This window comes from Diadema antillarum, unplaced genomic scaffold (assembly GCF_040938485.1).
Source record: "Diadema antillarum isolate AM-2024a unplaced genomic scaffold, OU_Dant_1.0 scf00000069, whole genome shotgun sequence".
NCBI classification, from domain to species: domain Eukaryota; kingdom Metazoa; phylum Echinodermata; class Echinoidea; order Diadematoida; family Diadematidae; genus Diadema; species Diadema antillarum.
The window spans coordinates 1,448,956-1,463,574 of NW_027270958.1; the positions used below are offsets into that span (position 1 = coordinate 1,448,956).

At 36.2% G+C, this 14,619-nt stretch overlaps 1 protein-coding gene across 1 annotated transcript in view; it reads right to left on the reverse strand.

Moving 5' to 3' along the window:
* Nucleotides 1-9,984: 9,984 nt before the first annotated feature.
* LOC139716690 (ankyrin repeat and MYND domain-containing protein 1-like) overlaps nucleotides 9,985-14,619 on the reverse strand; it is a 28,659-nt gene continuing 24,024 nt past the window's right edge. The window contains exons 17-18 of the mRNA XM_071628219.1: nucleotides 11,171-11,325; nucleotides 9,985-10,418 (exon numbers count right to left, since the gene is read on the reverse strand). Coding sequence (XP_071484320.1) covers nucleotides 9,985-10,418; nucleotides 11,171-11,325 — 589 coding nt within the window. The remainder of the gene's footprint in view (nucleotides 10,419-11,170; nucleotides 11,326-14,619) is intronic.

Genomic DNA, 14,619 nt, shown 5'->3' on the forward strand with positions numbered 1-14,619 from the left:
ATTTGTTTCCGTCGCTTCAAATAAGAAATAACTTTACATCCACAATGATAATTGTGATGGCGAAAAAATGTTAACTAAATGATACCGTAGCAGGTGTTTGTTGTCTACCGAAAAGCGTCATTTCGAACTCAACAACCGAGTTTACAGGGATAAACAAACCACCATTTTAGGGCCTATTCCCTTTCGACTAACCATTACCAGTGACTAAAAGGAAGCGTATAGGACCTACTTGAAAACATTTGGTATTTTGATTTCATTTCTAAACTACATTATTAAAACAGAGCATTATTTCCTGAATGATATCAGGACCTTTAGGCATTGTTAGGCCTGTCTGGTCCAACGTATGTCTTTTTTTCGCAAGTATTTAGCCATCTGATGGTGGTCATCCAATACTTTGCAACAATGGTAATAGTAACAATAATAATGATAATAATAATAATAATGATAATAATAATGATAATAATAATAATAATAATAATAATAATAATAGTAATAACAATAATAATAATAATATAATAATAATAATAATAATAATAATAACAACAACAATAATAATAATAATAATAATAATAATAATAATAATAATAATAATGATAATAATAACAATATTGATTATGATAATAACAACGTTCCGCCGCCTCTGTACGTGGTTGTCTAGGACAGCTTGAGTGATATAACATTGACAATTACACAGCAATCATAGTTTTTAGATTACATATGATGATGTGGTGCTATTTACAAAGCACTCAATCTTGATATAAATAAGCGAATGTACACAATTGTATCTTAGAATTGTTAAATATAAATTGAGCGAACTGTTGCTCTACTTGGGGCACGACTATACCCTGATTATAATGTCGCGATAGCTCTGTACGCGGGGTTGACTGGCAGGGTGAAACACTTAAGTGTGCGCTCTTTTATTCTTTATTATAGAAGAAAAGTACTTACCCTCCGTTACGTCCATGCAAACACGCAGCGTAACACAGATTATCAGAACTCTACACACATTCAGGCGAATCATTGTGAAAGTTGCAACAACGACTTTGTAAAAACACACTTTGCTATTAAATTGCCCTCCTCCGTAGGTCTTGGACCGCCTTCACTGCACCTAGTCTGTCTATTTTGTTTTAAAGGAGAGTTATAGGTATTTCACACTGTTTAACAGGATATACGGATCAAAATTTTCTATTTCTATCAGCGTCGGCAACCATGCAGATAAAAAACACACAATTCTGATCTGATGACTTTGATTCTCCAAGCAGCAATCGACGTTGTTCTGACTGCAGAAGTGACAGTCTCGATCTATTTAACCAGAAAACATCGACCGCCAAAACTATACACCTGATACTCGCATCGAAAAAAAAAAATAATGAAATAATGTTATTTGCTGTCAGCATGATAAGAGAACTCAAAAGAGTAAATGATTAAACTTAATTAAACTTAATGCTTTCCCATTTCACGTGATAAGGACATGTCAAGCAAGGGGGTCATGATAATCTATGTCAAGTGTATGTATCACGTGATCTGCTCGTCATCTTGGCCATGTTGGCTGAATAGTGTGATTGTCATGCTATATACTCAAACTGTATTGTTTAAAGGGACCGTATATAGTTTTGGTTGAGACCTAACTTCAGGTTTCTTATTTTTTGGTGACATAATAAGAAACCTCGTGAAATGTGAAAGAGCATGAACTTTCAAGAGAAATTCTAAGTTTATGTAACGGATACTGGTTTTGAAAAGGGCGAGATATATCTAAAACAGAGCGACCCTAATGAAAGATGGGACCCACCTTTTAATACGATCGCTTTGTCTTACTTCATTTTTGGATGTCTCAGCGATTCCAAAACAGATTTTCATCAAATTTTTTTTTAATTCCTCTTAGAATAGTATGCTCTGTACTATTCCATAAGTGGTTTCTTGGTGTCTTGCAAAAAGTTAACAGCCCAGTCTTTATCTCCACCAATACTATACCACCCCTTTCCCAACTCAAAAAGTTGTGAACGCATTCGAACATTGACTGTCCACCGTTTCTCAGGGAAATCTCGTTTTGCATTTCCCCCAGATGAAAATGCGCACAGCGGTTAAGCTCTCACATACAATGATTATGTACAAATTAACCCTTTGTGCCCTAGATAGCCCTTAATCACGTTAATACTAGAATGATAGAAACATATCTACTTTTGAAGTTAACTTGGTAATTGTCGCTCATTCATCATTTTAGCTAACATACAAAATGACAGACTTTAATGGATAGCCTTCAAATGGACTCAGTATGAACCAATCATTCCCTTTCATCGCCTATTGGAGATGTTTTGGTAATAATAATTATGATTTTACGTTATGTACTCAATGAATTTGTGGAATATATATGTATATATATATATATATATATATATATATATATATATAATCGAGACAATAATGAGGACAGAAGATATTGTCCTCATTCTGTCCTCATTATTGTCTCGATTATAATTCTTCCCTTAAATGACAGAGGCGTACGGTACGAGTATCGGCATCATCTCACTATATATATATTTATAAATACATGTATGTATAAACGAATGAATAAATAAGACAACATCCAAAACATGACAGGGGATATAATATATATTCAGTGACTCAGTTTGCATTTACACTATTATGTTGTGTTTTTTGATAGGGTAAGAACGCTATCCTCTGTTACTGGTTAGGCTACCCTTCACGCCTTCAACAAGTTTATCAAAGTGTTAAGATATCAGTCTACCTCAGATTACTCTTATCTACCTCTTGAACATTTTGTTGACATGTAAATAGGTGTCAATTTAGTGATAAAGTCATCATTCAATCAAAAATCAAATCTCGCTCCCCTGTGTGTGCTTTCGGATATAGATATTGCTATCATAGGCCTTATTGATTTCTTAGAAGAACGTAAACACTCTCGAAAAATGATTATTTGTACTTCTGTTTGGGTTTATTATCTAATCAATTGATGCTATATGCTGATTAGATGGGGACTTAATACCCTAACCAGAGGTAAAATGGAACATACATTTCCAATCAATCTCTTGATGAAAAATCCCTGCAGCAATTTAAGAGTGAACAAACTTTTGCGTCGTCCTGAATCTGTTCAACCTTTATTTCCAACATGTATCTCGATAAACCAAGGAGGTTGAACTGGAATTCGAAGTGGCTATACGATAAATCTAAGCAGCTTTCAGTTTTCTAGGGATGCAAAAAAAGACTTCATTGATGATGTGGGGTCGATGCCGCGGTCCTTTTAAGGAGTCTAATGATTCGTTTTGAATAGATATCCATAACATAATGTCAACCATGTTTTTCTTCTTTATTCATTAAGGAAATGAAAGTTCATCTAACGATGAAGCTTATCAAACAATAGTAGATCCCGTTCATAAATGTGGGCAAAATAATGGATCTGAGCTGCACGTGATGAAAGGATTTGAAACTGTACCCTTGGAACAAAACCGATTTATCCTTTTCCGATCACTTGCGGCAAATGACACTGATATGTTGTAGTCATCAAGTGTGGTTTCTTATCAATTTAATGTCAGATAAGTGTACAGACATGTGAAGTCGAGTAATCTGGACTCTCATTTCATAAGTCTTTGCGCCATTTCTATTCGCGCATCCCCTTGTCTTTAAAAGAATGTGCAGGTCTTCTTGAGCAGGAGCGGCGACATGCTATTACCGTGAAAAAGACAGAATCTTCTTAAAGAGAGTGCAGTTACGGTAGTTATTGTGCAACGACACATGGATCAATTGTCTTCCTACACTGTGGGGCACCTCCAGTTTTGCACATACTTCAATTACTTTTGAGTGGCAGCTTAGGACATGGGCTCAAAGGGGGGGGGGGGGAGATAGTTGTGAAGGAGGTTAAAGACGAGGAATAACCAACCACCTAGTGACAACCTGGCACAGCCTTGCTGTCAGGTGTACGTGCAGACAAGCACGAACCAGTAATACGGTATAAGGATCACATAAATAATCATTACATTACAAATGTTCATTGAATCCATTGCCTGTCAGTACAATGGTCTTACCCTAAATTTTCCGCGCATGCGCAAACTGGAACTCTCTGGCTTCTCGAAGTGTTGTCACATTGCCGTTTCGTTAAGATTCTTCTCACAAAATCCCGTGGTTCTTATCTTTAATCATAATTATAGACATCATACCCCTTGATAGAAGATTCACCCAGACATATATTTATGTTAAATCTCGTAAGACATGGTAGTAATCACAAAGGCCTATAGCTTGCATGGTTCTTTCTTACTTGTTCGCTGCTAGCACATCAAGGGCAGAAAATATTTTCTCGTCTGCAATATACAATATCACAGATGAGATCAACTAACATCAATAGGATATCACTGAAATTTTAGACTGGCGTCTGACTTTGATTGGCCATAAGTGCAGTTTCACATGTTCATGTTAATCGTGATGAAATATTCAGAAAAAAAAAATAATTCACAATATTTATACAGCGCATTATCACATGAAATGTCTCTAAGCGCTACGGGGAAGAATAGAAAAGGAAGAAGAAGAAAGAAAGAAAGAAAGAAAGAAAGAAAGAAAGAAAGAAAGAAAGAAAGAAAAAAGAAAGAAAGAAAGAAAGAAAGAAAGAAAGAAAGAGGGCATAGTTTCAGAGATGGTTAGACATGAGACATAAGACTATTCAATAAACAAACAAGTTTTTGACATGGATTTAATTTTGTGTATAGAGTTTGTTTGTTTCAAGCATTCAGGTAAACTGTTCCAGAGTCGAGGCGATGCTGACTGAAAAGATTGTGAACCATAAGATTGTGTGTTGACAGGAGGAGGTATTAAAAGTGATGTGTTTGAGTTTTGTCGTTTTGATCTTTTTGGTCTTCAAAAATATCATAAAGATCATAGGTATACTTTGCCTCTGAATTCATGTTTTTTATTGTGTTAAATGTCTTTAATGTTCTTATTGTTACATGGAAGAGCATTTACGCATGAATTACAACTTATACAATTTTTACTTTTGCGCGTTGGAAGAGGAAAACAAAGGTGGTCACTCATGCATAAAGTTTTCGTTTTTATTGACATACCAAGTTGATAGCCAATTATAAAATTACCTTTCATATACATGTAGTATATACGTGTAATAAATTAACATTTTGCCAAAAATTCTATGAGAAATGTAAACTTAAAAAAGTGTTTACTTTTTTTTTGCTGAGTGTGTATATATATATATATATATACATATATTCATAACAGCAATTTAAGAAATGTTTATTACTACACTGTAGTTTCATACAGACTTTATTTCAAGTGAAATGAAATATTATGCTACATCCAAAAAATAAATAAATAATTAGGCACATTCGTTCGATTCACAAGGTGCACTTTTATTTTGCACTGAACAGCAAATTGCATTTACTCTATATAGTCCTCATACTACATGAACAATAAGCATGTGGAAATTGAGCATCTATACATGTACATGTACTATATTTGTACAAGCGATAATAGTTTACAAGTTTGGCAATACACTGTTTGTACTACAGCCTGTACATTGTACAATTAATGCAACTTTGATGATGCATGAAACATATTCAGGAACAATTAAATCTTGGTAATTTTTTTTTTTCTGTATGGAATGGACGGCAGCACAGAATATTGGAATGTCTCTTATTTGTCGTTCAATCACAGTATTATATACATATATGTAAGTGTATACATTTACAACATTTATACATACATGTATATATATATGCATATATATATACATATATATATATATATATATATATATATATATATATATATATACATATATATATATATATATATATATATATATATATATATATATATGCAGAGGGAGACAAATTGAAGATAATACACACCTCACCTTTCCCCCTCTGATAAATATTCTCCTGACATAATACATATATACAAATACATACTTCTATATCACAGAAAGTTCTGATATCTACTCAGCAGCCATGAATTTTGTGATGTTCCACAGAGATAGATAGTTGCTCCCACTAAACATTCACAATTATTCTGGTTTACTCAAAGAAAAAATTATAACAAAACACTCATTCTATTTTATACAACACTGTTTAGAGCTATGTTTGACGTTGGAACACTACGAGGTGTGATAGCAGTACAAATACTAGCAAAATTTCTTTTCTAAAACAGTGTGGAGTGTTCAGATTTGGTTACATTTTGTTATTCTAAAGATTGTATAATCCAAAAATGAAAAGAGGTTGTTCCAAAGATTCCATATTCAGAAAACGAAATAAGGTTCGTAATGATTCCAATGGTCCATAAGTACGTATCGTCTTTACATTTTCTGATTAATGCACCCTATAACAAACCTTTAGAATAATGAATCTTATTTCATTTTCGGATTAACAAACCTTCAGAATAATGAACATTACCCAAAGATTTTTGGAGTGCCTTATATCCACTTGGGCATCAATAATTTGCCTGCCCTGCGCATTGTTGCTGAAAACGACGGCAACTACAGAAAACACATGAAAATTTTACATGGAATCTGATAGTTTAACACCATATGGATTCATAGCTACACAATCAACAGTGAAAAGACAGCTCTCGATGAGAAACAAATATAATTGAGCCAACATATCACGATTATTTCAAACAGGAGGTGACGGACTAGCGCCCCAGGCATTTCATTTTAAGAGAATCTTACAGTCCACTCGACGAAGACCATTAGGGTCTTTTCCTTTTTCTCCTCCTCTAGACAAGCCATCAATTTTAGAGCGTGTCCTTGTTGAAGCTGGGTGTCTAAATGTACTCATTTTGTCGAGTTGCCTGGCATCGCATTAAATAGGAAATGTCTTGGTGGGATTGGTCCACTGAATAGAGAATAGAATTAAAACAGAATCCAAAGAAAAAAAAGCTATTGGTGAATATGGTGCATATTACAATGAAAAGGTTTCCCTCTGTAAGACCTCCATACAATATAATTTTCATGACTTTCAGCACTCAAGGAGAACTTTCTTTTAATATGGGTTGTTGTTGCATTTGTTTTTGTTCTTTTTTAGAATCATGCTATCTTCTCTCACCAATCAAAACTGTAAAAACAAAAAGAACAACAACCTGCCCTTTTCTTTCTCTTTCACCTGCCAAACAAATTATCCAAAGTTGAATTAAAACACAATTTTTTTTTCCAATAGCTGAAAGGAAATAAGGTAAAAATCTCAAGGTGTACAACTTGGAAGAACTCACAATAACTGGCGTCTCCACAGAATACTGAGCTGCATAGATCAATGCATACAGAATGAATAATAATTCAGGAGTTACAATTGTGACAGTTCTGTATTGTCACTTGTTGAATTTCGTGCAAGCACAACAATTACATGAAAGACACTTCAAACACATCAGAAAAACTATATGAATATCATGTATATAAGACAATAGATATAATTCAATGAAAGACGGATAAAAAATTTGCATTAATCATAAATGGCGCACTACGATGGCTTCAAAAATATACCGGACGGATTAACAAGCATTCACGCAATGAGTTCGTGCATTAATTTTGTGCAGTCGGCACTCGGGGGTCACACAGCACACTTGTGACGGCAAGGCATGATTGTATCACAGCATTTGATAATGTATAGTATGTACATGTTACAGTGCCATGTTCCACTGTCCGACTTACTGCGATTTGCAATATGTTACTCTCTGTTTATGCATAGACAGTCAACACACGGCCCTCATATATGCATCATGTGGAGCTCAAGTGATATGAAACTTGATGTGGGGTAATTTAGGAAAAAACTATTCAATTGCTTCAGTTTATGGGTTAGAAGAAAAATGTCAGTACTGTAGACCCTTCTTGTGAGAGAAATTTGTCGCTTGCATGGCAGAAGGGCCCGAGCATGTTTACATCGCGCAAGCCTTAGGGCCCTTCTGCCAGGCAGGCAAGAATTATGCACGGTATACATTGAAAACCTGAAAGAATGGAGTCTTTCACTTAGATCCAGCTCCTAATGGTACAGGTGAAATTGCAATTGTCTCAAACCAAGGGAAATACCCTCACACATGTGCTGCCTCCCACAGTTAAACTCATCAGTGAGTCTCGTTTGAATACAGTGCAATCCCGTTATATCAAACTTCTCGGAACTGGTGGTTTTCTTTCGTGAAATCGAAATTTCCTTCTAGCCAAAAACAGTTAATAACAGAAAGATATATAGATAATTTTTGGACCTGCACTTTTACTTCATTGTGACAAGAATTTCACGATAACCATGTTTAGTATAATGGGGGTGCACTGTAGTTCAGGTGAAACCAGGGAGGTGGGAGAGACTTTCCTGGTGGAACCTCACTACAGTGGACTCCCGTTATAATGAAGTTCTCGGTACTGGCAGTTTTCTTTCGTTATATCGAAATTTCTTCATAAGCGAACAAATAAACAATGAAATACATAGAGTGGATAATGTTGCGGCCTAAATTTTTACTTTGTTATAACCTGAATTTTGTTATAACCATGTTCGTTATAACGGGATAGCACTGTATAATGAGGTTGGATATATAGTGAGATACTAAACTGATATGACAAAGTAATCCTGCAGGTCTCATTCCTTTTGTAGTCCTTTGTTTTCATCCCTGATATAACGAGATGCCAACATAAAGAGGAAATTTTAGTGGGCCCAAGCTGCTCATTATAACGACAGGTTCTCCCCTACCTGGAATAGCCGACAACAGTGTTGAGAAGCGATTGAAGTACTGGTGTGATAGTCACGCCTCACAGACCCCGATCGCTGATCAGAACATTTCCTTGCATATCGTTATATTACAGAAGTTTTGTCATGCCAAATGTAGGTATAATGTATTAAGCAAATATAAAAAATCTTAAATGTGACAGACAAAGATAAGATATGAATCATTCACCCATTCACTTGAAGTAAAAAGAAGGCTTTTAAATTGAAGGCACATGAAATGAGGGGTAGCGAATTATGGCAGCATCTTTCTCGTTTCAAAGCAATGTAGTACGGCTTTTGCAAATTGAGCTTCCCATGTACGAACAACTGACGTGTTATGGAAGGTACATTGTATAAATACATTGCCATTGACATACCTTTGTCTGTAGCATCGTGACAACCTCTGACCACTAAGGGTCCATGAATATTCATCACACTTTCTTACAAAGAGCTGGTACATACGGCACAGCTTCCCTATACCACTTTTGGATATTGAAAAGATGATAATCCAAATCAAACACAGTGTTGAAGCCCATGGGAGTCATGTCCTAAAGCACCTGATGGCTGAAACAGCCATATTGCATTCCATTCTACATGAACTCTGTATTGCCTCCAGTGAAGTTTGGTTAAAATCAGGTCATGCATTTCAAGAAAATGATAAATCATTGATTTCTCCTATGGTTACCACAAAGGGATCTTGTGTGAAAATCTCTGAAATTACTGTGAACAACTACATCATCTTTCAAGCTCCAACAGTATCTACACATAAAAACAACTTGGACGCACTACATCCTGATCTACAGATCACATTTCGCTATTTCTTGGGCCATGCAATCCATTTTCTTTGATCCCATAAAGGACACAAGTAGAGCATCTGGGATCTCCATTCCTGAGAACCGTTCCTGCAGAGTACTATCAAACTTCATCCTCTAAAGCATCATTTCTACAGCATGATACAGCTTTAAGAAGATAGATGGAAATGATAAGTTTGTACACTTAAACCAGCCAGAACATATTTCGCCCCCAAGAAGCCCTGTAGGACGACAATTCAGTCTGTCGTAATAACACCTTGATCAAAAAGAAAAGGGGGGAGGGCAGAATCATTTTCTTGCATATTCAGCAGTGTCGTAGGACAAATGGATGGAAAATTGTCCTTCATGGAGGCTAAACCAACCAAGAAGCTACATGAGTTGAGCCCCAAGCTGTCTGATGAGCCCACAGTAGAGGCAGTCTCGATCGTAATATCAGCAAACATTTCTACAGGGTATGACAACGCCGACGTGGCTCACACAAAGCTATAGTTCTCCGTACAGTCTGCTTTGACCCCAGTCAGTCCGTCCCTTCCTCCAGAATTCACATGACTGTTCAAGAATCCAGTTACCGTTCTCCCATCACCGCCGCCGCCTCCTTGCTGACCTTGACCTTTGGCCTTTGACCCCTTGTCACCGGGACTCTGTCCACTTTTTCCAGCAGCACCAGCTTTCCCGAAGCCCAGACCTCCTTTGGAGTTTCCAAAGCCGGCTCCCTGCTGACCTCTTGCTCCCGTTTGACCTCTGACACTTGACCCAACCACAGTCTTCATCTTTGATGTGCTCTCTTCACCTTTGACCTTGCCATGAGGCCCCTGACCTCTACCCCCAGTGTTATTCTGCAGAGAATAGGCGGCATTGTAGCCTCCTCCAGCGGCGGGATTCGTTGGACTCGGACTTCGGCTGCGTCCTGCGGAGACAGATGAACACAACATCACTCATTACAGCACCTTCAGCAAAACTACTGCATAAACCCAAAAACATTTGCAGCATGAAAAATTCCCGAATTTGAGCTGACAGTTTGGTTTTTTTTGCAGCATGAAACATTTGCATATCACCACTGTCATTCAATGCATTGCCAATGAGTACACAAACACTTTTCATTTTTCAATGTTTGAGCATTTCACTTTTGCAAATCTTGGCTCCTCGTGAAATTCGTGAAAATTTCATACACCATGCACAAGAATATGTTTGTTTTACTGCAGTCTGAAGCAAGTGCTGGTCGAATCATTTAATTAATTGTATGCAAATGAATGATAGTATTCAAGGGATATATTTGCTTTGCTTTCTCCTCAACTTCATTCAAAAGAGGAAATTTGGTAAAAATCTGTGTGACTGAAAGGGAATCCAGTGAATCTAAAACAGCATTATCATGGATGAATTACACACGAGACCATGACTGATACCTAGTACCCTCTTGAAAAAAACAGAACAAAACAAAACAAAATTTACAGAGATTCCATAACTTTTCATTTTCTGAGTCCACCGTGATAGTGACCCTTGAATCGTCATGTTGATAAATAACATTCTACTTGAATTTGAGCATGGAGACATATATAGATTCATGAAACTTTTGCATGTGTTAAAAAAATAAATGAATGCAAATCCTACGTATTGGGATAAAAGATAATTTTTTGACAAAAAAGGCAAACGAGACATTACCACCAAGCCGTAGACACTCCTCCTTGTGCCTTGCGTTCCAGGCTTTGATTTTACAGGCTTTGCTGCAGTAGTAGACTTCTTTGCATCGTGTGCAGGCCGAGAGACGTACTCCGATGGAGCGGCCGCACTCGTAACAGTACCGAAACAGCGGTTTTCTGAGTATGAAATATGACAGACATTACAAATTGTGACTGACAATTCCAAGAGCATACTGTGAGGTAACTCTCTTGGATCAATTTCAACATTTCTGGTCCCTGATGATATGCTAGTTAAAAGATACATATAACACCCTCCACCCCACCCCCCCCCCAAAAAAAAAAAAAAAATCATTTGAATACAGTAGGCACCATTGCTTATTCAAAGAGCATGTAGTTCCATGGTCAAATGATGCATTTGCAATGCTAGAACAGTTTACAGATGTATTGTCTGTGATGTGGACATATACTCTGACCAAAAAAGATATGAGGGCCACCATGAACAAAGATTTTGTTTGTTTGCTTGTTTGTTGGTGGGTTTAAAAAAGATTTAAACCCAATAAATTCATGAATGAATATCTCCAACTTTTAGTTTGTGCTTTTAAAAAAGATATCTCTTTACTCCTACATATCACAATACATGAGTAGGTATAAGGATGGGGCATTTCAAATGGTCTAATTTGACAAGCTCAAATCTAATGTAGAGTTTTCTCGTTGTATGTGGCTGTAGGGTGCCATACAAATTACTACCAGTAGCTAAATTACAAGGCATTTATACGCACTTTCCATGAAATTTTAAGGAAAACAATTACACTGTTCTGTCAGCACAACAACAAAATGGCAATTATGATTCCAAGTATAACTTAAATAAACTCAAACAACAAACATGCTGTCATACACAGAAAAACCCCCCAATAAGAATTATAATTTTGCTCACAATGAGCTCAGTAAGGTGTACAAATAAAACATTTATGAAAAAAAAAATGCATTGGACACATTGATACAAATTGTCTTAATCTATGAAAACTGTCTGCAGTCACATTAAAATAGGACAATGTTAATGAGATGTTAGCTTGTTAAGAATCATTATCAGCTCTCACACACTCACAAGAACTCTTACTGCAAAGGAAGGGGTTAAGTCTTGTTATCTGTTATGGTGATAAAACTTAGGGAAGCGAGAAATTATGATGGCCTGTCTGGAGATGAATAACAATGCTACAAACTTCCAACTGACAAAACCTCACAAAACCGGCTTGCATTTGCAGAATATTCAGCATTTCAAATTACTAATGTAAAATTTGATTTCATTCTGCATGAACAATTTTCAACAGTTGCCCACAGAATAAAAGTTGAGCTTTCATATTCAAACTTTCACGGAGGCATCAATTTCTACAATGAATTTGTTTCAACAAGATTTCTTGAGAAATATATGTGAAAATCGATTGGCTTTTTGGTTTCCTGAATTCTTACGAGCAAAACACAATGAAAATGATATCATAGAGTCAGTAGTTAGCATTTTAGTCACTGCTGTGTTGCAGTACTTTGCAAACATATCCATTTTCAGTCATCTTCAGATTGATGCAGTAATAACTGCACCAAACTGTGGTTAAAGTATTGAAAAAGGCTTATTTACAGGGGCTCAATGAAAAGGACTATTCACTAATGGCTGCATAATAGTTTTGGAATTGTCATTCATATGAATATGAACTTTTTTTTCACATTTCACTAGACAGTTATAAATTCTCTCTGACTTAAAATGGGTAAACGTGTTAGAAAATGCGACTAGAATCAAGATTCTACAGTAGATTAGATAAGATACTTGTGTTATTTCTCAATCTAAAGGTGTTATGTTAATGTAATTTAAGAGTTGTGAGAACAATGAGTATTGATCAACAATCAATGCATGGGACTACACTTCAGTCCCTGTACAGGCAACATTAGGTTTAAATGCAGTTACATGGAGTTTAAAAAAAAAAGGAAAACAGAAAAAATGTGTCATATGGCAGGACTAGGCACTAACCTTTTCTCAAGTAGCACTAACTTTTTTTTTTCCTCTAGTGACCCAAATTCAGGCCACCGATATCTTTAAACATCAAATATTTGTTGCCTGAAAACAAATATATCAGTCCATAATAAAAAGAAACATAACAATCCATTCTGAATCTTAGGAGCCCCATCGGGCCACCCCCAAAAGATAACCCTTTTTGGAAATTGGTGGCCCAACATCAGTTTTTAGTGGCCCGGGGCCACTGAGCCACTGCTAATGCCGAGCCCTGCATATTGTATGATGCATATGAGGCAATCTTTTTATCAATACATGGAAAAGTGAATTATGAGCTGTCAAAGAACCATGTCATTTTCTCAATTGCTTCACTTTATAAAGTACACATTGACATTAGACTTTACAGTTTCTTCCTTCAAGAGCATGAGTTCACCTGCAGGATTCATAGAGAGAGAAATTGACTTATTTTGCCCAAATTTACTTGTGGCAAGCAGCTATGTTTGACCCTTAAATAAGCTTTGTCCACCAATTGACACTATTTGGACAAAATTATTTAGTTCAAAATTAATTACTTGTAGAAAGCAAACCATGCTTGTCCATTACTGTATTTTCTGTTCTCCAATTGACACACATCCTGGAGTGTTTTCTTTGCTGACAAGCACAGATGTATAAGGAAATTGATTGTCAACTGAAAGAGATTACCTAATCCCCCTATAATCCCAACTGTGTTACCAGGGCCTACCAGTTGGACCGAGGCACATCACTACACCTGAGTGGGCTTGCTAAATTTACGAGGTCAAGTTTCGATGGATGTCTGAATACTGATGAAAAAGCATGGCAAGTACATGCATAGATATTAAATGCCTGGGCACATTAAAAGGGTTACGAATCTCTGAAGAGAATGTATGATGCACACTTCTATGTGATTATGGCGCTAACAAGACCAGCACTGGGTAAGCACCCTTTCCAAGAAACTGTCATTCATATTTCACTGATAATCATCTGTCACGTCTGCACAACCATTATATCTTTATAGTTTTCAGTGCTGTATCTTGTTTTCAATCCATTTTTTTTTCTATGCCTTATGATTCACAAGGTAAGCTTAGAAAATAATCTCTAATCTATAACTGATTCTTGAATGAGCAAACTCTGTAATACTTCTATGATTCTGTGCACATTTAATGAATTCAACTAGTTTCGTCTACCAGTAACATCAAATATTCCATGAAATTCAGAAGTGTATTGAAAGTTAGCGACAAAATGCAGCACAATTTGACCAGAACTTGGTGGGTTACCAGAAATAATATTCCATTTTGTTTCATTTTTGTTTTGTTTCATTTTGTTTTATTTTAATCTCTACAATTGGAGCTTGTGTATAGAAGCATGTGACAGTCTTGTTTATTTATTTTTCAGCAGTGTTTAAATGTTGGAATGGTACATTAGGTGGTAGGAACAGAAGATGATGTGAAATG